At 43.8% G+C, this 27440-nt stretch overlaps 2 protein-coding genes across 2 annotated transcripts in view; both read left to right on the forward strand.

Annotated features, from left to right (window-relative positions):
* The first annotated feature begins 1 nt into the window (after position 1).
* Positions 2 to 21062, forward strand: CCDC82 (coiled-coil domain containing 82). Its single transcript, XM_085216327.1, has 8 exons — positions 2 to 532; positions 1674 to 1893; positions 3064 to 3156; positions 4938 to 5062; positions 5771 to 5941; positions 12130 to 12315; positions 13014 to 20208; positions 20610 to 21062. Exons 1-7 carry the CDS (start codon positions 2 to 4, stop codon positions 13074 to 13076), a joined length of 1389 nt encoding a protein of 462 aa, XP_085072453.1. The 3' UTR covers positions 13077 to 20208; positions 20610 to 21062.
* A 143-nt stretch (positions 21063 to 21205) lies between these two features.
* Positions 21206 to 27440, forward strand: part of MAML2 (mastermind like transcriptional coactivator 2) — a 209100-nt gene continuing 202865 nt past the window's right edge. Inside the window, exon 1 of the mRNA XM_085216326.1 lies at positions 21206 to 21863. Within this exon, the coding sequence (XP_085072452.1) occupies positions 21438 to 21863 (426 nt within the window). The 5' untranslated portion in view covers positions 21206 to 21437. The remainder of the gene's footprint in view (positions 21864 to 27440) is intronic.

Below are 27440 nucleotides of genomic sequence, written 5' to 3' on the forward strand. Positions count from 1 at the left end.
CATGGAGACGTTCGTCAGAAGATATGAAACGAGAAACAAGGCAGCGGGAGCCGAGCCGCCGTCCAAATCCCGAGTTGACTGGAGACGCACTAAGAGGGAACTGATCTTGTTCCACAGCGATGAGGAATCCTCGTTTACCTCGGAGGAGGAGGAGTCGGCCGTGTCAGAAGGTGAAAATGATGAAAGTGATGTGAAGGGCAGACTTTCCGACCAGGAGGAGAAAAGCCGCGGTGGGGAACTAACGGAGGATGGTGACGATGAATGCGTCGTGCCTGGAAAGCGTAAAAGGTTCAGCAGCTCCGTGCTGGAGGACAGTGAGGACAGTGATGACAGCGATGTACTTGTTAGGAAAGTTTTTGCTAAACGCCGCTGTGTGATCGATGAAGATGAGAGTTCCCAAGAACAGCAGTTTGGTAAAAAGAGCCCTGCAGAAAATGTTTCTGCTACGAGGAAACGGGAAGTGCTGGCAAAGCTGCAGGACCTCGCAAAACAGCGGGTGACTCGGAGCTGCTCTGGGAGTGAAAACTGCGAGGTCTGGATTTTGTTGTTGAAAATCGGTCTCCCTGGGAATTCAGGGGAAGATGATGAGTAAGAGATAGGAATCAGTAGGATTTTTTCTTTGCTTTTGGTTTTATTCCTGAGAAATTACTGACCCTATCACATTTCAGTGGTAGTTACCTATTAACTAAATAATAATACCAACTGCTAAAAATCATCATCTAGAAAACCTTTTTTGTTTTAGTTTAATTTTGATTGCTGAGGATTTAAAAATTTCTCTTTTTTCTTCCTCCCCCTCCCCCTTAGTTTTTCATTCATTCAGTTGACTGAGCAATTTAGAATGCAGGTATTGACCCTAAGTACAACAGAGGGGTTGAAACTAGATGATCATTATGGCCCTTTTTGACACAGGCCATTCAATGATTCTGTGATTTTATATATTCTCCCTGTGTAGTCAGAAGGGGAAAAAAAAAACATCTTTGGTGTTCAGTTCTCTGTAAAGAATAGACATGTGAGAAGAGTATGGTATTATTTTTTAATTCTTTTGTTATTATTGAGGGTATGGTATTATTATTTTTTAACGGCTGTTTATGAGGGTGGATAGTGATAGGACAAGGGGGAATGGTTTTAAAGTGAGACAGGGGAGGTTTAGGTTAGATATTAGGAGGAAGTTTTTCACACAGAGGGTGGTGACACACTGGAACAGGTTGCCCAAGGAGGCTGTGGATGCCCCATCCCTGGAGGCATTCAAGGCCAGGCTGGATGTGGCTCTGGACAGCCTGGTTTGCTGGTTGGTGACCCTGCACATAGCAGGGGGTTGAAACTAGGTGAGCACAGTGGGCCTTCTCAACCCAGGACGCTCTATGATTCTGTGATTTTTCTCAAGACACAAAATATATTTTGGAGTAACTTAGATAGCTCAGGTTCACTTGATGCTATTGATTCCTATTTGGTCTATGTAACTGGAGTGAGATACATGCAAAGGGCTGATTTAAGTGGAAAGTAATTGTCACATAGCACAGAAAAATGTATTTCTGGAAATAAGTTATTTCTTGTTAACTGAACAGTTGGTGTTATTAGTAGCTCAAAACCTTGTCCAGTAGGTGTAACACTTTCTTAGTGCAAGCACTGAAAGTAATTTATTTGCTTTTAAATAATTTCTGAAATTCAATTAGGATTCTGATGGCAAAGCAGAAATAGAAGAGGAACCATTCTGCCAATTGCTCCTCACATCAGAAGGCAGCGAAACTGACAATGGGAGCTTGAAAGATTTTATAGTTGATGATGACGAAGATGATGATGACAACGTGGAGCACGTTGAGAGTGAGAAACATCCAAGGCAGAAAGAACTAAATGTATCAAATCGCGAATTGCTGGCACACTACGTCCCACACTGTAAGACAAAAATGTGTCACAATTCTATACCTACAACCTTCTTTTAGTGCCAAAATAAGCATTCGTGGGCTCTAAATACAAAATAGTGCTACCTAACAGGGTATGATAGTTTAAAAGGATACATTCCTGAAAGGCTTTCATTTATTGTGAAAGTAGTCACGGTTTCCACAGTAAACTTTTACAGTCCTTCTGTATCTTGTTAAAGGGAGGGTATATGTTGGAAGAGAGAAAGGGGAACACTGTTACAGTGATCTCTCTTTTTTTTTTTTTTTTTTTTTTTTTTTTTTTTTTTAATTGGTCTGTTTTAGGATGGAACTGTTCTTTTTGAGACACAAAACCTCCGTCTTGTGATATATACCCCAAGAGCAGATGCATTAATTCTGACTGAATTCTGTTCTGAAGAGTAACATAGGAGTCTTTCAGTTAGTTTGGGTCTTCTGCTTTTTTATTGTTGATTTTTGTGGGGTTTTTTTGTTTGTTTGTTTGTTTTGCAGGAGGAGGTTGGTGTTGTGTTTTGTTTTGTTTTGTTTTTTCATGCATTAAGGCTGTTGAGGTTTCTGAATTCTCTGCTCAGTTTTAGACCAATTGCACAGTCAGAATGCCTCTCACATTGGTCAGATTCCTGTAAAACTGGTGTCTGGATTGGTGAGAAGCCTGAGCCAGAAGTTTATGCTATTTCCCCTCTTGTGTATGTTATTTTAGAAGCAGGTTTGTACTGCCAGGATAGTGTGATAGTCATTGCTATCATAGGTAGCTACTAGCAATTCTGGTTCTTCTTCCCCATTAAGATATGAGCAGAATTGTATGCACTTGAAAGAAAGTTAGGAAAAAAATCACAACCTTCTGTGGTTTGCAGTAATTCCTGCTATGCATAGAACAATTTGTTATGTTTGTGGTTGTAGTTCTTCCTGTGGGCTCGTGATGAAAGGAGGTGTGACTTTAGGATGTGCTAAAATTGGTTAAGATCACTGGGATGAGAAGCACTATTTAAATGTAAGATCTTAAATGAGAATTTTGGATATGGGACATTAACATTATTTTTAGTCCCATACGTAAATGACTTGAAAATTCTATATTTGCAGTCATTAAAAAAAAATCTGACGATTGCTGACACGTTTTTCATTTTTTTTTAAAGAAATTCTTTTTGTGTTTTTTTTTTTTTTTTCCCAGTTTGCCACAGTAGCCCTTATGAACATTTCCAAAGAATAGTAAAGGCTTTCCTCATAAATGCAATTGATGACACTTTTCTGAGCTCACTGTATGGTAAGTACATCACATTACAAATACAGTAGTGCATGCTTAGAATTAACAGATGATTTTAGTTACGACAATTATTCTATATTTGATTCTTTTTCTTTGACAGTTGTTCTTTGAGGTAAATTTCAACAGCAGGCAGTCCTTCTTGGCAGAGGAAGCAGCTTTCAGCACATGGCCTGGTGGGGCCAAATGGCAGCTCCACAAGTAGGCTCAGAGGCACCACATGGATGCTCTGGAGATGGACTGTCAGTGTCAGGTTGTGGAAAGCATCAGCCAAGTGCTGAAGGGAGGCAGATCAGCTATGAGGATGAATTAGAGGTTGTATTCTAAGGAATATCATATGCTGTGAGCGTGACCTCGCATAACCGACGACACATTTTCAAAACACAGAATGAACTTTTCTGAGTTCATGGAAGTCGGTGTCTCAGTGTAAAATAATTAACAGCAGCTAATTTAGTGTTAGACTTGCCTTTTATTATGAACATTTTAAAAATCTGTCACAGTCTTTCAAGCTTTCACTGTAGTTGACTTACTGAAAACATACATGTGAGAACAGTAGATTGTAAGTAGTTATAACAACAATGACAACTCAGTTTTTATATAGAAAGCTAAGACAGCCAGTGGACCTTCTCTCTTTTGCTCCTTTGCTAATGCTATTGCTAAAAGATTAGGAAAGGTAACTGAATGAGTTTGCATGTCTGCACATATTAAAGCCTGAGGCAGTAAGAATTGTCTTGTAGCTGTGGAAGTCCTGTTTAAATCCTAGAGTCTAGCACGTATCTGGGAGATAACTGTGGAGTAGTTGTTTCATTTATCTTCTTATACTTTATTTCATTTGCTTGAGTAAACATTTGAAACTGTTTTTGTTGCTCAACAGCAGCCATGTGACTGCTGCTGAAGGGTAAAGGTCACCTTCTGTGTGTTACTTAGAAGTGATGGAGGAGAGGAGTACTGTCAAAATTTCTGTTGGGAAGCAAGTCAGAGCAGTTTGTTTTCATGGATTACAACCTTCTCTTTATAGTCAGAAATACTTTACACAAATTGGGTGAAAAGCAAGACTTCTTAAATTTTCCTTTTCCATTCTTTTAAATGCTTTCAAGTGAGTGGTTGTCCATTTGGGTTGACAGTTTTTCACTTTAACCATGATTGTAGAGTTTATTCATGTACTTCTTGTGAGGTGTAATTTTAAAATAAATAAGTAGTTCATCAGAGGGCTGGAGCACCTCTCCTATAAAGAAAGGTTGAGGGAACTGGGCTTGTTTAGCTTGGAGAACAGAAGGCCTTGTAATATTTGAAGAGAGCGTATAAACAGGATGAGGAACAGCTGTTTACGATGGTGCATAGGGGTAGGACAAAGGGGAATGGTTTTAAACACAGACAGGGGAGGTTTAGGTTAGATATTAGGAGGAAGCTTTTCACCCAGAGGGTGGTGACACACTGGAACAGGTTGCCCAAGGAGGCTGTTGATGCCCCATCCCTGGAGGCATTCAAGGCCAGGCTGGATGTGGCTCTGGGCAGCCTGCTCTGGTGGTTGGCGACCCTGCACATAGCAGGGGGTTGAAACTAGGTGATCATTGTGGTCCTTTTCAACCCAGGCCATTCTATGATTCTGTGATCAAAGATGCATGGATCACTTACATGGATAACAGTAGTAAATTCAGTAGTAATTTATTAGAATCATTCATGGTTCTCAATATACAGAAGCATAATGTCCTTGAAAATTTTACTTGAAGAAATATGTACAACATATGATGGTCAGCCAATCAATAATGACTGTTGCTGAACAGATGGAACAAGACAAAAGAAGTATGCACAAGATATGTTGCTCTCACTTCATTATTTGGATGACCGTTACATTCAGCCCCGCCTTGACAACTTAATCTCTAGAAGCCGCTGGAAAGACCGGTACAAGGTTTGTAGCATCTGCTGTAACTACAATAGTGAAGTGGTCTCCAGATCATATTTTTACTGGCAGTTTCTTTCAGTAGTATAATTCTCAGTAGCAGTACCATAACCACATATGTGTATGTTCTCAGTGACCTCAGTGCTTCTTCTGCTAACTTCACCAGGTGCTTTTCTGAGGACTTCTTGGCAATCATTCAGTGTTCTAACAGAATTAAAATCTTCCTCCAACAAAAAGAACAACTAGTGTGTTCATCGTGAATCTACTGCAGCTTCAAAGATATGAGGCCTTTAGACAGTAGCCTAGTCACTGTATATGAATTAGTAGAATACTATTAGTGTTACAGCTGTGTTGACCTAATAATCCCCCTAATAATGAAGTATGGGCCAGTGGTGAGGTACAGTGCATTTATTTGAAGTAGGTCAACTGAGAGAGTAACCACCTTCACACCCTCCAAAAAACCAACAGGGAGGGAGGCATGAAAGAGAACTGAAGGCCTGGATGCAGGAGCAAGTCTTTAGAACTGAAGCCAAATTAAAGAGAAGTGTTGAAGTGTTAGAAAACGATTGAGAAGGTACATGCTCCCAACTGAATGCCAAAAGATTTCAGACTTGAATCTTCGTTTCTCTTACTTTAATTCTGTGTGAGTAGAAAGTACTTAGCAACCTGTTCAAGTTCATGGAAATTCTTTAATGTTATCTGAAATGTGTTTTTCAGGAGCGTGTGGATTGTTACCCAGGTGTTCTCATAACCTTGAAAAATCCATCGAATATGTCTTGTCAGGCATGTGAAATGAATCGTTATTGTAAGTTTAATGTGCTACTGTTTGGAAAGCTTTATAATAGTAGAACTCTGGAAGCAGATGACTTCATGTCAGATGACAAACAGGTAATTTCAAACAAGCAACTTATATCATTTTTTTAATGCTTTGTCTAGTGTTATGCAAAATCATACAAATAGAAGTCCTGTCAGCTACTGTGTTTCTAAGTCTAAATTCCCCTTCATTTTTAAAATGTGACAGCCATTTTGCAGTTGGATTTAGCTAGGAGTTGTGAAGGAAGTTCTTATGAAAGTGAGGAGGAGTGGACACTTCTCCTTTGACCCCCTCCCCCCCCCCCCCCCCAGTCCCTACATCTTGGGGAAAAGGTCTCAAAAAAATAACCTCACATAAAAATGAGTTTTACCAAATAAATAAATTGTTGGTTTTTGTTTTTGTTTTTTCCCCAATAACTTTGTTTTCAGCTGTTTTGCCATTTAATATTAGTACCTATTACAGCATGTGTACTTACACTGCATTAAGTATACTAGTAAGTGTATCCAATTGTGAGCTGAACTTCATGATAAAAAAAAGACTCTAAACCTAGCTTTATTTATTTACTTATTTTGTTTTCTATTACAAGCATAATTCTACCACATGTTACATCCATAAGAAGAAAATTGATGGAAGACCTGTAGTTCTTTCATTAGTTTTGTCTAACTGGCATGAGATTGGTTTCATTGATCGTTTTTGCATTCAATCCAAATCAACATTAATCTCAATTTTTCTTCTGTTTCAAGTCTCTGTAGTTTGAGTTGTATTCAGGAGAGGAAGGAAGCTCTCTGGGTTCATGGTATCCTACATAGCCTGCTGAGCACACTTGTCTTTTGTGTGTCATCGAGGCTGACAGCACATATGAAGATCTGCCTACTAACTGAAGTTATAATATGAGCACTCATCTGTTATTTCTCAGTAGTTTTTTTGTGGTCAGAGAACATTCAGTAGATGATTGAAAATCCTAAAGCGTGTTTTAAAGAAATGAGAATCATCTATAGCAGTAAAAAAAACTACAGGGCGGAGTGTTGCTTTGAATGTGCCTGGCATTCCTGGTTTTTTAGCAAGTACCTGAGAAATACTGTGACTTTAAAAAAAAAATCTTGAGTAGATCCTATCTCCCTTGCACCAGGAGTCTGAGGCTTTAAATCAGGAATGACATCTGCCTCAGAGTTGCATCTGTTCTAAATATCAGAATGGCTTTTCAATGAAACTGGATGACTTGAAAGCCCTTTACCTTTCGGTGTGCCTATAATGCCCTTAAGACATTCCCAGCGGGAGTCTTGCATTAATTAGCTTTCAGAAACATTATAAAAGCAACTTTCTGTGTAATGGGCAATCATCTCCATTGAATGGCTGTGTTTTTTACTTTGTTGCCCAAAAGGTTTATTCTATGTTGGGTCACTGGGTTTGCTAATTCCATGCCTACTGTAGTACTTTTGGAGTGTTCCTACTGTGCGTGTTTGCTGTAGGTCAGAACGCAGAGTGAAATAGTGCCACTGTCACCATAACATCCAAGTGCAGCCTACTCAGGATTTTACTGCTTTATTCTTCAGATGTTTTCACATCTGCCATTCCCCATGTAGCTGTTCACTCGGGAGAAAGTATCTTGATGTCTCATTTTTGCTGACACTTGAAATTGTTTATCTTCTTTTGAGAAGGCTTGTTTCTAACTACTTCAGTGTTTTCTACTAGAACCTTTTCTTTGCTGCAGAACAAGTTCAAGGTAGAAAACATTTCCCTTTCAGTAGTCTTGCATCTTTTTTTCCAGTCTGTTGCCTTCACTAGGATATGTTGGATTAAATTATGTTCTTGGAAGAAAATTTATCTTTGTTCCATAATGTTGCGTTAGGCAGCCTTTCTAGGTTTTACATTTCAGGGCTGAGACTTTTGAAGACCTTGAGTTTTAAGACACTTGGGTATTACCAGTATTCAGGGATCTCCAGCTAATGGCATTTGTTATGATTATGTTTGCATATGGCCTTCCTAAGTAATGTAATTCCCGACCTCTTATGATAAACTCAAAACACAATTTGTCGAGTATAAGATACTGCTGTACCAAGCTGATGCCCAAGTTCTGCTTTTCTTCTCTTTCAGGACATGTAGAAGGTGTATTCCTTTACTTTGTACATCTAAAATGATTTCAGGACACAGATGAAGCACTTCAGTACTTGCTGAAAAGACAAAAGTGTCAGTACGAGATGTTTGCACAGCATGTTTTGAAATAGGGTGTGATTGGATTTCTTACACAAAGTCCTCAACAAACTGGAAGCTTACCTTGCTGAAGTACACCTTACTGAAGCTTGTTTGCATCTCTGCCAACATTCTAACTTGAACATTTGAGGGATGTCATTGTGATTATCATGTCACAATAACGGGCTCCGCAAGTCATGCGTAGTGTGGTAAACCTGTGCTGCAGGTTTTTTTTCTTAAAACTGATCTCAGAACCTGCTGAACAGTAGTTCTTAATATTGCTTTGATTAGTATCAGTTTGCATGATAATTAAGAACTTGGTTTTTCCCCTTATTTATTGCAGGAAAACACTAAGTCCTTAGAATGTGGGGAAGCCATCTTGCTTGTACAGTCGTTGTTATACATCTAGAGACCTCAATGCAAGAAAGATCACTAATTTAAAAATCTATTTTTATGTGAAGTGTGCACTTTACCTGAGCAGAAATAATAAGTGGACTAATGCAGAAATTTCATCTTACTGATATTTCCACAGTTAAATTGGAAGCTGGGTAAAAACCCCTGTATTACTGTCCAAATGTTCTCCTGCATCAGTTGTTCTTCACTTTGGAAAACACTTGAAATGTCACACTGAACATTAAACTTTCTTTCTAGCTCATTTTTATTCTCTTCAATAGAAGATGAGGATTTTTCTTTATCCTGCATAGCCCAGCATCTGGTGAGATGCCACATGCATACTCAATGTAGCTCAGAGGCTGGAGAATAGACAGACCCAGGAGAGAGAGTGATTGAGCACTTTGCAGTAATTTTTACTAATGGTTTGCTAATGCAACATTCATTTTCCTGTAGTGACCTGTAATTGAGGCTGCTAAAGGTACTGTTTTCAAGTTGGTTTTCAAAGCTCTTCTAGGAGTGCATTGATCAGCCTGTCCTGCCAATTGAGGGAAAAGAAAGAACAAAAAGAGCTAAGGGAGCTACATAAAACTGACACTTCAAGAAAATAATCGACTGAAAGAAGGCAGTTCAGAACTGCCAGATCAGTTTGAATGGAAATACTTATTTGGGCTATTTCTAAAGTTTTCTTTGAAAGTACCCAAGAAAAGTGGTTGTGTAGAGAACAAAAACAGACCTCCAACCCTTCTTCTGCATAAAACTTTCCTTTTTCTCTCGTCTCTAAAGTATTCTGCTTTGCCAATAGGCCTGAAGAGAAACAGCTGTTCTAGTTTTGCTTAGGCTTGCAATGATTGTTGTGAGTAGCTGCCAATTCTCATCCCTCCACGGTCAAAGAGAATTGAACAGTTTAGGTGTCCCCCACATTTCTCTGTTCCTGTGTCACCTGGATTATGAACTGTTTTCTGCTCTCAGACCTGTCGTTCTATTTCTATTCATATCTATGCTTAGAGGGCATGAATGCAGTCACTACATGTTATGCTGTTGTCAGGCTATGCTTCTGCATTCCATACAAAGTGATTTAACACAGCTTTGGCTGATACAGCCAGCTTGAGGAGATAAGTTAAGCATTAGGATAGAGTCACTGAGGACTGCGAGGGGGAACAAATTAGAATGTGTACAGTACTGAGATTCTTTCCAAAGCTGCATTCTGAAATAACATTGTATTTTTAGATAATCTCTCTTGCTTTATAACGCAGTAAGTAATGTGTTATAATTGTATGATTTTTTTTTTTTTTCTCTTTTCGTCTGGCACTTCTCCAGTCTGGAAATTCTTTACACCTCACACAAAAATAAACCATGAAATTCATTACCACAAGGTACTCTGGAGAACAAAAAAAAATGTAATTGGCTCCTAGAAGGGATTAGACAGGTTTTTGGGGAAACTCATTCCAAGCTATGGAATATAATAACTGGGGTGATATAGAATTTCTTAATCGTTGACTGCTAGAAGTTGTGTGGTAATACATGTACGTTCTGGTGTTTTTTCCTGTGTCTTATCCACGTTCCAAAACATGTCCTGCTAGCTGTTATCACAGGGCAAGAAATAGGCCAGGCAGGCTATCGGAATGCAGAATTCTATCTCCTATTTTCTATCAAGTAGTGTTCCAGACACCACACTTCATTACTTGGAATACTTCAGAAGCTATAGAATACCCTATGAAACACCACATTTCGATTTTTGATTGCTTAATTATTTGACATGTTAGAAATTTGAAGAAGTCAAGGTTTTGCCTTGGTTATTACGTCTTGCTCATTAGAAGCACCAATAGCACCAAACACAAGCCTTAGCTTTTCAGCTTTGGGCATGCCTAGAAAGTGGAGCTGCATATGGGTACATAGACATGATTACAAGAGAATTACACTGTAGTAGCAATCTTTTGTTATCTCAAGTTGCTTAACTTGTCTGTTTATAGACATTTTAGGTCAGATCGAATGTGCTTTTAAGTTAGCTTGCCTCTATTGGCTTAAGTGATATTTCACCTGTTTATATCACCAAAACTGCTGATTAATATATTTGAGAAATAAAGTACATTTAGGTATTTAAAAAAATACACAACCTTAAATTTGCATTTATATTTATAAAAATTATGTAGACAAAATATGCTTTTCTGTCAGTTCCTGTCAGTAGATACAGCCAGGGTGAGGTTGTACAAAAAGGCCAGATGTTAGAGGGGGCTGCTGACAGACACAGCCATTTGATCATGCATTTAGGAAAGTTTCCTAATGCAGGATGTGAGCATTGATTAAACTGATAACTTCTAATATTTTAAAAAGAATATTCAAATGGTTACCTGCAGCTGCAACAAAGGACATTGCTGTTGTGCCTCAGAACTGGTGGTTTTGCAGTATAGAAAGTGGTTAGTTGAAACTTTCATGTGTGTTGTGAAGCAGTAACACCATTGCAGACTGTATTACTGATGCAAAGAATTTTGACTTTTAGCCATTTACCTGCTTGTTACTCTCGAAGATGTAACAAACTTTGGACTGATGTAACATCAGTCCAAAACAATGTTGCCCTTGAAGCTTGTTTCTGTCAGTGTTTTTTGGCTCTTCTTACTAATGCTATATCAGTTTCTCTTGTGAAGACCTAAATTTCTTCATTCATGTATTAATTCTCTTACTTTGGAGGGTAGAAAATCTGAATCCAAAAGCCAGCCAGACCTAGACTAACATATACAGGGCCACTAAGATGATCAGAGGGCTGGAGCACCTCTCCTGTGAAAAAAGGTTGAGGGAACCGGGCTTGTTTAGCTTGGAGAAGAGAAAGCTCTGGGGAGACCTCATTGTGGCATTCCAGTACTTGAAGGGAGTGTATAAACAGGAGTGTGGACAGTGGTAGGACAAGGGGGAATGGTCTTAAACACAGACAGGGGAGGTTTAGGTTAGATATTAGGAGGAAGTTTTTCACCCAGAGGGTGGTGACACACTGGAACAGGTTGCCCAAGGAGGCTGTGGATGCCCCATCCCTGGAGGCATTCAAGGCCAGGCTGGATGTGGCTCTGGGCAGCCTGCTCTGGTGGTTGGCGACCCTGCACATAGCAGGGGGTTGAAACTAGGTGAGCACTGTGGTCCTTTTCAACCCAGGCCATTCTATGATTCTATGATATAGATATTTATTAATACATTTTTGTGTATGTATCTATGTTCATATGTCTGTACGAAAAAAAACCTATATATTATTCAGTGTACAGAACACTGGAACTGGTGTTTCCTGTCCCTAGAACAGGCCTGCACTTTCAAAGCAAAAGTCATCAGGCAGTTTCTCTGCTTTCACAGTATGATGGTCACCTAAAATGCTAGTGAGTTTATAGAGTTCTTCTTGCAGACAACAGAGATGCTATTAATTATAAACAGAACTTTGTACAGGTTTTGCAAGAAAACAGTGCTGATAATCTGCCATTGCATAGACTTGCTTGCTGCCTGCTTGCAACAAAATTGTTCTGCAGTGATAGTGAAATCTGCATTTTATTTTTATGCACGTAGCATCACTTATTTCGTTATTGAAAAAATCTTCCCAGACTGACAGATAACATTTTATTAGATAGGCTGACTAATCCATCCTTTATACCCTCAAGATGATCACTGTTCTACCTGAGAAACTGATGAGTTTACTTTGATGTAGGTATTGAAGGTCGGCGCAGTGTGTGCAAATCGTACCAAAGTTTATCACAATTTGAAGCACTTTAAGTACAAGTTATATGTGGAGTGCAGCTCCATTACCAAGTTGGACGGTGTTGAGGATGAACCAGTTAAAGACACAGTTGAACGACTTTTCAGCCAGCTGGAAGAAACGGGGTGGATTCAGAAGGTATAACTGAGTTACTTGATTTATTGTTTCTCAAGCAGATAAAATCAAACTGAGATAAGATTTAATTTAATTGATTTAATGGTTTATTTCTGAGTTAATGTTTTTTACTAATTATACCTTAGCCTAACTGTTCATTCACTTCTGCTGACTCAATCTCTCAAACATGTATGCCCGCTGCTTTCACACACAGCTTTGTCAGCTCCTGCCATCAAGCTTTCTGGGAGCTGCATGATCTTGGGGCTGTGCTGGGCAGACTCCTGTTTCATTTGAAAGCAGCACCACAACAAACTTAAGCGGTAACTCCTGAAGGCTGGAAACATACATGAGGCACAGCAAGAACACTTTTCTCTCTACACTGGAGTACTTTGATTTATTCAGAAACACTTGATGAACAATATTTTAAGATTCAAGGCCAGGCTGGCATTCAAGGCCAGGCTGGATGTGGCTCTGAGCAGCCTGGTCTGGTGATCGGCGACCCTGCACATGGCAGGGGGGTTGAAACTGCATAATCATTGTGGTCCTTTTCAACCCAGGCCATTCTATGACAACTTGGAGTACATTTAGCAAGCTTTCAGATATCTTTGCTTCTGAATTGTTATTGGCATGCTTCTTAATGTGTTGAAGAGAAACATAGAAAGCATTTTTCGCACAATTTGTTATACCTTGATAAAGTAATACAAGTTTTATTTTATTTGCAGAAATGTAATGATCTTGAAAACTTCATGAATGATGCAGACAGTTTCCAAGAAGAAAAAAATTGATTAAGTGAACGTACAGCTCTTTTAAAGATACCTTGTAAAAAATTGAATGTCCTATTTTATCTGTATGCACTTCACCTCTGCTTGTTTTTCAAGATTCTAATAATCTAAAAGACTATTATGCTTAAATCCGTGGGTCTGTAAACTAATGCTTAAGAATATCCTATATCTTTTTTTCATCTGTCTGAATAATAACTTAAAGTTTTACCAAATCAGTCCTTCCATTCTTGTGGCATTGTTCACTTCAGGCTTCCTTTTATTCTTAAAAATAACAGATCAGTATCTTTTTACTTGTGAAACAAAAGCTCTGCCTGTTGATGCTGAGCTGTATCACTGGGAAGGTAGGAGGTCTTGAGACTTTTTGAAGTGGGAATATTTGGAAAGGTAAGTCTATGTTACACAGGAACACATATGATTTGCATCATACCTTCCTTGCTGCTTGTTGTAAATTCACTAGCAAGTCCAACCATTTAGAATAATAGTTATGATGAAAAGGACCCAAATGCAAAGACTTATTTTCCCTGTGAGGAATCACTATAGCCTGTTGTAAGGCAGCAGGGGAAATGTTATGCAATCCTGACTATATTTGCAACACAGCAGTCGTTCCTCTTTAGAGAGTAGGTGATGAGTCACATAACTGGTGTCACAGGGTCTGAGGCTGGCATAGCCATCTAGGTGCACGCTTGGCCCCACACTGCTCTCTCTGATGCTGTCTGAGGCAACTTACCGAGATCTTAAATGACAAATTGTGTTGTGCAAACATAATGGCAACAACTTGCAGTAACTAAAAAAAATAGAAATAATGGATTAATGTGACCATGCAAGCTAAGCAAGAATTCTTCCAGTGTAATCTGACAACAGAAAGCAGGAGTTATCTAGAGTCATGATGCATGGTTTACCATGGGGCAAGTAGAGTAGACTTTGAAGACTGGGAAGGGTTAGGTACTCTATTGGCTATTCCATCCTGGTATTTTGTGTGCTGCATATAAAGTTAAATTGACGTAACCTAACAGAAGCTGCAGGGTGCATGGTTTTGAGTCCTGTTAGGAACTGTTCTTAGACCCTGCAGTGTATGCACATATTCTTGTTAGTCTGTTATAGCTGAGAAACTCAGTAAAGAGATGATGCTGTTAGCCCCCTAGATTTTTTTAACAAGTTGCTTCCTCAGAACTTTTTCTCACATATTTTCCATAAAAGCTTCTCATGTCTGATGTTCCACTCTATTGGTAACATGCTGACCAGCTAGGCAACTACTGCTAGGCATACCACATCATGGTCAAAATCTGTTGGCTTTTTTCTGTAGGACTGTAACTTAGATTTGTTATTCAGTAGTAGCCTTTTTCCAGCATTCCTTGTAAGTGATGAACTGTTTTCATATTTTAAGGGGTTGAAACTCAGCAGTGGCTTTAAGTGGTGTGAGAGTGAGCTAATATCTGTTCTCCATTGCACCACATATGTTGGTGAAAATTTCAGTAAAGATACTGAGACTTGCTCTCAAACTTGTTAACTTATATGTGAAGATACTATTTTCATACCTTAATTGTCAGTTAGATATGTAAATATTCTAAGATTTTGTATATCATACTTATTTCCCTGGTTACCAAGCTGAAGGAACTCTTCTCTTTCATTGTCCATCCCTGTTTTTCAGGGAATGTTAATGAAAACACACCCATCAATCTACAAGTACCCAGGAGTCACTCTCAAGCATATCCCTTTCAGGAAAAGCAGTGCCTGCTGATGCCATAGTTCTTTCTGTTAACAAAATCTCTATGCTTCTGTTGATACCTTTAAAATAATTGTTTTGGTGTAACTTAACTCTCATGAAGGAAGTCTGGTTTGCAAGAAGTGGATCTCGTACTGCATAACAAAGTGCACTCTCTCAGATCTTTCCAAATAGTAATAAATTGTGCTGCTTTCTGAATGTTCTGAAAGTTCTAGAGAACAATTTCTGTGTTAAAAAATTGCTATTGAAATGAATGGTCACATTTCTTGTTTTGCCACATTTCACTGAATGACAGAATCATAGACTCACCAAGGTTGGAAAAGACTCACAGGATCACTCAGTCCACCATCCACCTATCACCAATAGTTCTCACTAAACCATGTCCGTCAATACAAAATCCAAACGTTCCTTGAACACCAACAGGATTGGTGACTCCACCACCTCCCTGGCAGCCCATTCCAGTGCCTGACCACTCCTTCAGAAAAGTAGTATTTCCTAACATCCAGCCTAAATCTCCCCTGGTGCAGCCTGAAGCCATTCCCTCTAGTCCTATCACCAGTTACACAAGAGAAGAGGTCGACCCCCAGCTCACTACAACCTCCCTTCAGGTAGTTATAGAGAGCAATAAGGTCTCTCCTGAGTCTCCTCTTCTCCAGACTGAACAATCCAAGCTCCTTCAGCCACTCCTCATAAGACCTGCGCTTCAGACCCCTCACCAGCTTTGTCACCCTTCTTTGAACCCACTCCAGGGCCTCAATGTCTTTCTTGCATTGAGAGGCCCAAAACTGGACAGAGTACTCTGGTGGAGGTACTCACCAGAGCTGAGTACAGGGGGACAATCACTTCCCTGTTCCTGCTGGCAATACCATTTTTGATGCAAGCCAGGATGCCATTGGCCTTCTTGGCCACGCAGGCGTGTTCAGCTGAGCATCAATCAATACCCCCAGGTCAATTTCCTCTACACAGTCTGCCAGCTACTCTTGTCCCAAGCCTGTAGCGTCGCCTGGGGTTGTTGCGGCCAAAGTGCAGGACCCGGCATTTGACCTTGTTGAACCTCATCCCATTGGCTGCAGCCCAGCTCTCCAGTCTGTCCAGATCTCTCTGTAGGGCCTCGCAACCCCCAGGCAGATCCACACTTCCCGCCAACTTGGTGTCATCCGCAAACTTACTGAGAGTGCACTCAATGCCCTCATCCAGGTCGTCAATAAAGATATTGAAGAGGACAGGCCCCGTAGTGGTTTAGTAGCATTAAACTGAATGCTACTAAAATCAGAAGTACGTTTGGGAAATTTTGGCTTGATAAGTAACCTTAATATTTGAAAAAAACATACATTTTGATTGAAAATGAAAATTCAGAAATTATTCTGGTGGTTAACTTTGATCATGTACTTTGAGCATTCTTGTATACCTACTGCATCCCAGATGATATTTCTCACCTCCTCTTTGCTTGCCTGAGAAGTTTGAGCTATCTACTTCTTCCTTGTGCTTGCAGGCATTTTTTTCAAGATCTTATGCTTTTCTTTCTTTAAATAAATTGCAAAAGTTCTTGGAAAAAAAAAAAGCACCTCACAGGCTGATTGAGTTTTGCCTGTGACATCACTAGTTGGACTCAGAAAATGCCTAGAATTGACATCACTGATTTCTATTTCAGTAGGAAACTGATGACATGGCTTGGCAGGGGGCTGACAAAATGTTTGTATGTGTACCATCTCTCAGACTTTGATGTTCCTCTCACCAAGATTAGAGGAAGTGATAATATTTTTGTGGCTGCTGTTTCACCTGAGGAGCTTCTACAAGGCAGAGAACGTGAGGTATCATTATGACATATTTACATTCATCTTCTCTTGCAAAAAAAAACCCTGAAGAATTGTTTAGAAGATCCATATAAGTAAAAATTCAGGTTGGATTTTGCAGGACAAGCTGTAACTGCTCAGTGCTACGTAGCACACAGTGCAAAGAGGGCTCCTACCAAGAAAGGTTTTCATGTGCAATTGAGATAAGAATATTTGTAGTGGAAAAATTCTGTGCAAATAACAACTAGTGGGAGAGGTCAGAGATCTCACCATCCTTCATGCTTTCTTTTCCACTTCAGAGACTTTGAGTGAATTTAGTGGGTGAGAAGATATAACGTTTGTTCTGATAGGGCATTTTTAATTGTCTTTACTTTTTGAAGTCATAGCTCTAATTAAGATAAAGTGCCTGTCTTAATGCAACAATGAGGAGAGATCAGTATGTGATTAGAACCTGAGCAGGTGATTAATGATCATACTTGGATATTGCTTTAGTTCCTGTAGGGTTTCAATCATCTGCTCTAGTTGAAGTTCCGTAGCCTGGGACTACGATAATGATAAAATTCCACGTTATATTTATGCATAGGATCAGCCTTCCAAACATGATGTACTTCTAGGAGAGAAGGTGTGTATTCTATGTCCAATACTGGCAGGGAAGTATGAAGTGTTTCTTCTCCCTTTGTCCCTCTCTTTTCAGAAATAAAATCATTTGTGAATCAAACAGGATGGCAAACGTTGCTAACAGGAGATAGCTGATACTGTATTTCTTAAACATGGTGAAGGCTTCTCCTGTTTCCCAAAAGCAGCTATTTCTAGTAGCTCAGCAGGGAATTACAGGCAATTCCCATGCTTAGCTCTTCTAGTTTACTATTATTTGGATAAATAAAGGCTTGTAGTTTTATCCTTCTTTAAGTCTTCCTGGATAAACAGAGTGGGTGTGTTAGATAAACGCGTGCAAATACAGTACCGCTCCAAGAGAAACAGCCAGCATGAAATGCACTTTAAAAAGATTACTTGCTGATTCTGCTCTGAGAAATAATAAATATCAATTTCTAACCTGAATTTAGAGACCAGACAAAAGAATGTAGGAAAACATGACTGAACAGCCAAGGGATAGCATGAGGAGCGTGTGAAGTGGTACTAAAGGAACCTGACAATGCCCTCTTCGTTCCATAAACTTTCCTGTTTGGTTTACATGAATTTTGGTCTTTTTCTAGGTAGTACAGGATGATGTGTGTTTTTGTTGTGTGCTTTTTTCTTTTCCCTGCTATTTATCACATAAGATGTGCGCACAGTTTCTTTAGATTTCTCTAGGGATTATATTCTTGATTAAAAACCCAGGTGTATTGAAGATGGCTTTTGTACAGTTCACAGTGCAATAACGCATGAGCCTCATGTCCAAACTTTCAGGGCAAGGAAATTGACACAGCTGCAGTCAGTTCAGAGCTCTGCTCTGAAGCTTAGCAATGTTGCAGGCGAGCTGTATGGCATACTCAGCATGCCTACGTATGTTTGTAGCTGCAGTCGTTCCAAATGGCAAAGAACCTTCACTGAAAAGCAAGTAGTGGCTTTACTAATAGTAAAGTGAGAGCCCCGGTTTGCAGAATTTTCTGCGGCACTAAAACTAAGCATGTGCCATTTCAATAGAGTTTTAATACAACTGAAGTCATTTGATACATGATTGCTAAACGTAGATGAACAGAGTATGTGCCCAGATTTCAGCAAGAACTAATTTCTTTAAGTGACATAGGTTTTTGACATAGGTGATGGTCTTTTCCTTCACTTTTCGGAACGTAATCAGCACAGTGGGACTTCCATGGTGAGTGCTTTGCTGATTTGGAGGGGGTGCTGACTTAGGAAACCCAGACCTTCGACAGCAGCAGGAAATTCACATAGCAAAATACTCAAGCATGACAGTTCACGTGAGATTACAACAGCATTTCAAGAGGCCACATGTTATTGTTGGCAGATGGGGGGGAAAGAAAGTGATCAATTATTCAGGATCTGTTACGTTAATGTTCCATCTTGTGTGCTTCTATTACAATGCATGTGACACGATCACAAGTGATGTCTGATGGTGCTAAGAGCCAGCTGATTTTATGAAAGCAACGAGCCCTTTCAGAACTGGTACTGCTTTCCAGGGGCTGGTAACATTCGGCAGAGTCCCGGTAAAAACTTGAACGGCTGAGCGATGGGGTTTGAGTATTTCCTCCTCTCAGACAGCAGGGGCAGCATTTGCTGTATATTGGACTTGCTGCGCAGCCCTGCCAGCTATCTATATTGAACCACAAAAGACACGAAATGCTGCTTGGCAAAAAAAAAAAGTGAATCTTAAACATCTTAAAGTTACAACTCAGAAATCTTTGTTTTGAAAGATGGTTCTCTGAGCCCTACAGCAGCTTGTGGGCAAGGACTCCTGAAGCTGCCCCTGTATCTCCCCGAGCAACACCACCAACTTCAGTCTCATTGCAACGCTGAAGACCTCAGCCAAGGCATCATGTAAAACACCCCTGCTTCCTTTGCACGGGATTTGTGTCACTGTTGCACAGCAGTGACAGCTGAGCAATAAGCAGTGAAAAAAAAGCCCCAGAGAGGCCCGAAGCAAAGGTAACATTGTCCATTATTGTACAAAATTCCCCCCCCCTTTTTTTTTTTTCCAACATTGCCAGCCCATTGTTCTCAACAGATGCATGCTACCGTTATGTATCAAATAATAACCCACTCTTCCTCAGTTGTTCAAGGTTAGACAAAAAAAATCCCTTTTTCCTGTTAGCAATAATGCCTTCCTCTGAATGTAGCACATCCCCAAACCTGTCCTTTGGCTGGGGAACAAACTCTGCACTGCATAAACACTCAGATCCTGAAAATCCACCTGGAGACATGGGGGGTTATGCAAACAGCGTGGGGATAACCCCCATAAACCCAGTGCTGTGTATTTGGAATGAATTTCAAGGAATGTGTCATTTCACCGATAGTATTTAAAGGATTTGTGAGTTTGGAAGCTGAAGGGTTGGCGTTAGGTCCTCTGCATCCAGGAGGACCTGGATCCCAGGACGCTGCGATGGAACACGTGAGCTTTTCTGATGGGCTGCACTGCAGAACCAAGTTGAGGTTTCGCATCAGCGCTGTGTCTCCTTGTGCTTGGGGCCACTTTTATTCCCAGAGCGGTGACTGGGAACGCGGGCAGCACAACCGTGTGTTGCATTAACAGACCTGACCGGGCCCAGCTATTTCTGCACCTCACAGAAACACAGAGCCGTAGGAGTCGGAAGGGATCTCTGGAGATCCCCCCGTCTAACACAGCCCACCTCCAGAACTCCGCCCGCAGGGTCAGAGCTCTCAGCGGCCACCCTCGGTCCCAATGAGGAGCGGGGCAGGAGCAGCGCCGTGCCCGCGGCTTTTCCGGTGCCGGGCACCCAAGTAACTCCTCTCGGGGCCGCAACTCCTCCATCCCAACCCCGACCCCACGCTTGTTTTTCTACCACCCGTTCCAGAGCGATCCAGCCGGCAGAGCCGCGGTACATCGCACAACTCCCTCGCGCTCGCCGCTAGCTCCGGCCAACGGGGGAGGGAAGGAGAGCGACAGGCGGCTCTTCGCACCGCCCTGCGGCCCGGCACCCAGGTACGGCGGAGCGAGCGCACGGCGAAGGGGGATTTCCTCGGTCCGGTCCCCCGCGCGGCCGCTGGGAGGCTCCGCCGCTCGCCCCGGCCCCGGCGGCGCCGCCGCCGCGCCACCCGCCCCCCGCCCCCGCAGGGCCCGCTCCGAGAGCCCCGCACGCACCGCGGGGCACGGCCGCGGGCTGCGGCGGCGGCGGAGGAGGAGAAGGAGGAGGAGGCGGCGGCGGGAGCGCGGCACGCAGCCGGGGATGGGATATACAAAAACACAAAGGAAAAGCGGCCGGACTGCTCGGGGGGCAGAAGGCTGCAAGTTTGTAAGTGCAACTCTCCGCTTGTGATCGCTGGCAGAAGAGGGGCTCAGCGTTTGTTGCTTCGGGTTTTTTGTTTTTTTTTTTTTGCCTCCAGTGCTTTTCTTGAAACTGTACTCGAAACTGTTCGCTGTCTGGGAGTCTATGGGAAAGTACGCGAGAGGAGTTCTTTGCCGGGGTTGTAGCTCGCTTCGTTATTGCTAAGGGGGGAAATAAGCACCGAAAGCGCTTCGGCTTTACCCAGCGGCCGCGAGAACCGATCGCACAGCGGCGGGCAGCGCTCCGGGACCCCGCGGAACCCCGCAGCGGCGGACGGGCGCAGCCCGAAGAGGAGCGGCGGAGCGAGAGCACAAAGACGGGACCGAGACCGGGATCGAGCCCAGCCCGGACCCACGGACCGCGGGCTTCACCGCCGAGAAGCCGGCGGAGCTCCGAACCACACCTCGGGGGGGGCCGGGGCCGCGCTCGGCGGTTCCTTTCCTCGCATCAATTTCCACTTCAAGAAATAACCCCCGCCCGCGCCCGAAATAAAATAAAATCAGTAAACCTGCCCGGTCCCACTCCTTCCCCGGGGAGTCTTCCTCCGCCCGGCGCTTCGTTTTGGAGGCAGCGGCTCCTCTGATTTTTATTTTTCTTCCTCTATCGGACCCCCCTCTCCCCCAGCCCTCAGCCACCGGAGCCCCTCGGCTGGGGCTGCCCAACCCCGATGGTGGCACGGCCGTAGCGGCCCCCTCTTCTCTCCCTTCCTCCAGCCCCGAGCTCCGCCGGGGGCCGGGCGGGGTGCGCGGGGGGCGCGGGGCCGTCCGCCCTCCCCCGGACTCGGGCCGCTGCCCCCGCCTCTTACACCCCCCCCCCCCCCCCCGCCTCCATGTGGCAGTGAGTGCGGAGCGGACCCGTCCGCAGGGCCGAGGAGCGGCAGCGAGCGATGGGCGACACGGCTCCCCCCCAGGCCGCGGGGCTGGCGGCCGGGCTGCTGGGGGGGGGCCCGGCGGCGCCCCGCGTGCACAGCGCCATCGTGGAGCGGCTGCGGGCCCGCATCGCCGTCTGCCGCCAGCACCACCTCAGCTGCGAAGGACGCTACGAGCGGGGCCGCGCCGAGAGCTCCGACCGCGAGCGGGAGAGCACCTTGCAGCTCCTCCACCTCGTGCAGCAGGGGCAGGGAGCCCGCAAAGCCGCCAAGCACCCCAAGGCGGCCGCGGGAACAACGGGAGGAGGAGGAGGCGGCGCGGCCGCCCCGGCCGCTGCCGCCGCCGCCGCCGCGCCCCCGGACTACCACCAGCACCTCCTCAGCAACGGCGGCATCAACGGGGAGCAGCCGGCGGGGGAGCAGCGCGCCTCGGCCCTGCTGGCGGTGAGTCACAGCGCCCCCTACCGGCGGGAGGCGGTTCTCGGCGGACCCCCGGACCCCGAGCCCCCGCCGGTCCTCGGGCGAGGCGCGAAGGTGGGGCAGGGCCCGGCGTGCCCTGCAGCATGAGGCGAGGGGTGAGGGGTCTGGGCCTGGAGAAAAGAGTCCCGCGTTCCCGGAATTGGGATTGTGGGGGCTGTAGCCCGGCGTGTGGTGCCAGAGACAGCCTCAGCAGCTCCACGCCCAGACTCTAGCGATGTGAAAATGTGGTCTGAGCTCCGTGCACAACTCCGTCCCAGGGCGTTGGGCAGCCTGAGGCGGCCGGGGCAGCTGTGTGCCGCTGGGGCAGCGCTTGGCTGCTGCGTCCGCGTTGGCTCCGTCAACATTTATGCCTCAGATTAGACAGGCTGAGCATCTGATTGTGTCCTTTAACCTCATTACCTCTGAGGTGGGCAGAGCTCATGGCGGCGCCCAGCGACCGAGTTACAAGGTCTCTCCAGGTTGCAGACAACGCACTGACCTTTTTCAGCTGGAAGTCACTCATGTGTCTCAGCCCCATCTCCTGTTGCTGTAGGATGAGCTGCGTTGTGTCCCAGCCCATCCTGGGCACACATGAAGCGCTCAGAGCCCTGACAGACATGAGGCTGATGTATGAGCAGCCCAAAATACGCTGCTCCCTACTATGAACCTGTCCTTCTGAGTGCCTGACCGATCCTAACCCAGGATCTCCGTGGTTACTTTCGCCCCTTTTGCTGCATTGAGTGGAGTGGTGACATCAGCGCCAATGCTGTAACGTTGTGTCCAAGGGGAGCTGGGGTGCTTCCACCTGACTTCAGTGTACAGACTGCATCTCCCTGCATTCCTTGTCACAATCAAGAAGGCCGTTATCTTATTTTTCCAGTGCATATTAATGAAATGCTTTGCACTTGTCTTACAGGAAGAAAAAAAACAATAAGGCTTTTGCATAACAATGTGCGTCCCAGAAAACTCCTCTTTCTGAAGTCAGGCAACAGGCCTGTGTGTTGTTCTTTTTATTTTTTTTTTACTATGTGTTACTATTATTATGAAAAAGCTGAAGGCAGCTGCTTGAAACTGCTAAGTGAAACAACCCCAAAGAAAACACGTACAGGTTTTCATCTTTTCAGCAACCAGAGGGGCTGCCTCTGTTTCTTAGAGGGCTTGTTACCCTGCTCTTTGCCAGATGATGATGCCAGCACGGCCCTTGTGCTGTTCCGCATGTATGTGATGAAGGAAGGCTCTGCTGAAGCGCTCATCATTTTGCATGCTTGCATTCAGTAATCCTGCTGACAAGGTGTGTGACTTCACCCAGCGTGACGATGGGGCGCTGAGCCACGTTTCAGCACTGCAGAACGGCTGGTTTGTGGAGCTGCTCCGTGTTGATGGTGTCACTGCGCATCCCACTCTGCTCCACGCAGCCGCTCCTCACGGCTGCTTTGTAGGGCTGCCTCGCTGAGGTGCAGAGAAAGGCTTTGGCTTTACGTCACGTCTCTGTGTAATGAAGGCACGTGTTCTCAGCACTCCTTAGAACATCTCTGCAAAGGTGAAGTTTGAATAGGATGAATTCAGATGGTTGAGGGGCATCCACCAGGTAGACCAGCATTGTGTTCCTCGTCTCAAAAAGTCGGAGGGCAGCAATGGGCCGGAAATGATGGGGTGTTGCTTTTGTTCCGCCCGTAGCTGGAGGAGAAATGTGCTCTTCCAGGTATCCCGAGGGCACTTGCAACAGGAAGAATGAGGCAGAGTGAGCCCATAAATAGATGGGGAAGAGACATCTATGAGGCTACAGGATCCATCCTCTGCGGGATGTTTCTGAAGGGGAAATCCGGTGGAAGCCTTATTTGCACCGATGGTTATTCCTATCATTTCAGGCCTTTTGCTGAGAGCAGATGGCAGATCGGAGGCGCGTGGGGTCCTGGAACGTGGCAACGTTCTGAGCCTCAGCTGTGGGAAGTGCAGCTCTGGCACGAGGAGGCACAAGGCGGGAGCGTGTGAGAGTCTCACGCTGAGGATGTGGGGTTTGACACATCTCTGACTCCATGGGGGGATTGTAGAGCTCCACCTGCCTTGCTGCAGCTCCACCAGGTTAAAAAAAACTTAGCATAGATAAGCATGAAGGCGGTCATACTCTGGGGAATTCTGGCTATCAGGGTGCTCTTTGTTCTGCAGAACCCAAGATTGTCCCCACGCTTCCTCTAGTGAGAATAGCCAGGCTGTTCCCCTCGCTTTGCAGATCCCTCTGCTCTTGTTACAAGCACGCCTGCCACGTTTGGTGGCACAGGATGGGTCGTTTACATATCTGGGCTCCAGAGTAAATATTTGACACTTGATAAGGTTTGAAACAGAGTTCACTAGAACATATCAAAGAGCTTGAAGTGATAATCTGATGTTGTTGATGCTATTATTTGATAATTGTCTGTTCCCAGCAGAGAGTTTAAAACCAGCAGAAGAGAGACTTTGGAGTGGGGTAGGGTTTGGGCTCAATCTGGCAGCGTTACTTTGCTTTTTGAGAAAGCATCTTTGGCAGCAGCATTTTCTAATTGGAGAGTGGGGACCAGATTTCTGAGCTGGACTGAAGGGTGTGGGTGCATGTGGAGAAGAAATTTATTCTCCTGGACACGACAAGGAAAGCTTTTGTGCTTTCCGCCTCCCTGCGTTTCCCGAGAGCTGACATTTGTTTATTTATGTGGTAGTGTTACTTTTCATGGTGCGGAGTGAAACAGATAAAATATTCTGTCGTTCTTTTATGCATACATCTGCATGTATACATCTACACTCTCCAGCACTTAGCTGTTTATATTATTTACATTCTGTGTAAACTGTTAGCTCTGGAGGGCATTTCTCAGTGGCTTAAGCATCGAAGGGGTAATGCCAAAGTTCTTGCACCAGGGTTGCAAGTCCCCAGTGGCCATTCCATTCCTTCATTTTTCTGACACCATTTCTTCTGCTCTGTGCAAGCCAGGAGCTCTGCTTCTCAGGCATTGGTGAATTCTGGTCAGGTTGTTGTACTGCAGCCATTGCTCTGGTGGCTGACATCTTCCTCTGAGCGTGCTAAGCGGTGTCATCAGTCCCAGTCCCAGGTGCTCTTCTCATAGTTTCACTGAATTTATCCTTATGATAAGGATTGTTACTGTATTCTGTGAATGCGGCCTGCTCCCCGGGTGAAAAAAGGGGAAGAGGGATGTGGGTTATTTCCTTCTGCCCCCCTACGTTCTCAAAAACAGAAGTATAAATCTGGAAGAGTCGTGGGTTTCTCTTGGTTGCCCAAAGACAACCAAGAATGGAATTCAGGGATATCCATCTGGTTCTGAGAGCCAGGTTTCATAGAATCATAGAATAGAATATCCCAAGTTGGAAAGGACCCATAAGGATAATCGAGTCCAACTCCAGGCAGTTCTGACATAGTCCTTGGACTCCTGCATGCTATTGCTGGGAGGGTATTCAATGTCCTCTAATGTTGTTAATAACTCACCAAAGGACCTTGGCCATCAGACACCATACATAGGTCTGTATAGGTCTGTAGGTCTGTATAGATCTGTAGGTCTGTAGCTCCCATCCTACACAACACCTGCCTTCTCTGTTGCTTGTAAAGGTGTGGCTTGTAAAACCTTAACTGAGGTTGTTGACTGAGGAGATCCTATGCTCGTTTAAGAGCACAGAAGCCCTGACATTGTTTCCTAATCTTTTTTATTAGTGATCTACACTACATTTTTTAAGGTTTGGACTACTGTATGTTGGCATCAAAGATCCTCAAGTATTTTAAATGGAAGGATTTGTGTGCTGGTATTGGTAGCCCAAATTTACACTTCCTGAGCTTCTCTTGTACTGTTTGCCTTCTTGCCAGTGGGCTGCCAGGGCACCCTGCAGAGCAGTTGCATTTTCTGGTTCTGGATGTATGTAATTTTTGGAAACTGTTTGTTTGAAAGCGAACAGAGTGAGGCAACCAGCCATGGGGTGAAGCGATGTTACGGTGCGGTGAGCGAGAGTGGATTAAAGCACAGACCATTTTGCAAAGCTGGGGTGGGATCTTTGGAGAAACAAAGTTTGGTGCCAGGGTGACAAAATGTTCTGTTTTTGAGGTGGAGGACCGCTGTCTGCTCCTTGTGCTTCTGCGGGAGCAAAGCTGGGTTTGGAGAAAGGCAATTTCTGTGGCTGAGTCAGATAAAATGAGTCACATTGCCTTTGTGGGTAGAAAACTTTGAATTGCTGTCGTGGGCCTTTTTGCCTGCTGGGAGCCATTTGGTTAGGATGGACCTGGGCACCGCTTGAGATCCGAGTTCCCCTTGGCTATGAGAACATTGTCTGAACCAAAATGAAGGCAGCTCCCTGGAGGCAGCGTAAAGGTTATTGTTTAATGAAAAGTTCAGCAAGTGAACTTGTTAAGTGTCTGCTAGTTTAGGAGCCTTTTCAGCCCTAATTCTTCAGTCAAATGGTTTACTCTGAAGCTTTTTAACCTCTGAATGCATTTAATGAAAGTTTCCTCCTTTCTGTAGTTTCTGTAGTGAGTCCCTTGTGTGTAACACTGCAATGACTGAGTAAAACAGCTTCTGTTTCTTCTGTACTGAGAAATGTGACTCCAGCAAAAATGTTAGCTGCTCTGTGGGAAAATCTGAACCTTAGAAAGGTACGTCTGAGTCAGAGAAGCTGCTTTGCCGAAACTTGACTTATCTCACTGTTATTGCTCCTCCTGTGGCAATGAACACTGTCTGCAGAAGGCCTATGTGGTCTTCAGTTAGCCTGCAGTGACCAAAAAAACCCCAGCAAGTAGGTTAGTCAGTTAGCAGGCTAGAAAAGACCATAACATGCCTCTCTTCCTCTGAACTGCTGACAACGGTCCTTACCACCAAGGTATCAGCAGAGGCCAATTTATTCAACTTAACGGTAATAAGAGACAGTTATTTTCTGTTCAGTTTTGTTCGGTTTTGTTTTGTTTTCAATGAAAGCACAAACTACTTACTCCTCAGATTTCTCATGAAAAGCCTCCTGTAGCCACTTGAGAGCCATGTGAATTTGTAATACCTTGTCAAGTTCTTCCAGAGTATTCTTAGATGCAGGTAATCAGTCCATAATTGCACTGAAGTGTCAATTCTGACACCTATCACAGAATACCTGCAACTCTCAAGGAGGAGTTCTTAGGTGTGTACACTGTAATCTTAGTTTCTACTCTAAGATCTTTTTGACAGGTTACTTCAGTTATTTCACTTCCATAAACCTCAGTTTCCTCTATGAAAAATACTATTTATCACCTTGCTAAAGTGCATTGAAATCTGATGGTGAGTTTTATGGCTTAGAAGCTACATTCATTATTGATGGAACCTAAGACAAGATATCTGAATGTCTGCCTTGGCAAAACTGCAGGCCATGTCTATGAGTTGATGGCTTCTTGACTTCTGTGTTTTGAGCCCTCAAGGTGTGCTCAGATCACCTTTTCAGCATTTGTCCCACAAGTATAAAGATGGAAAAATAAACCCAAATGAGTCTTTTACATAATGACATGACTCCCAGAGCTGGGTTTTTATATGAGGCAACATGTTGCCCAAGATTCACAATGAAAGCTCAAGACAC

This window comes from Meleagris gallopavo, chromosome 1, assembly GCF_905368555.1.
Source record: "Meleagris gallopavo chromosome 1, MGAL_WU_HG_1.1, whole genome shotgun sequence".
In the NCBI taxonomy this organism is placed as follows: Eukaryota; Metazoa; Chordata; class Aves; order Galliformes; family Phasianidae; genus Meleagris; species Meleagris gallopavo.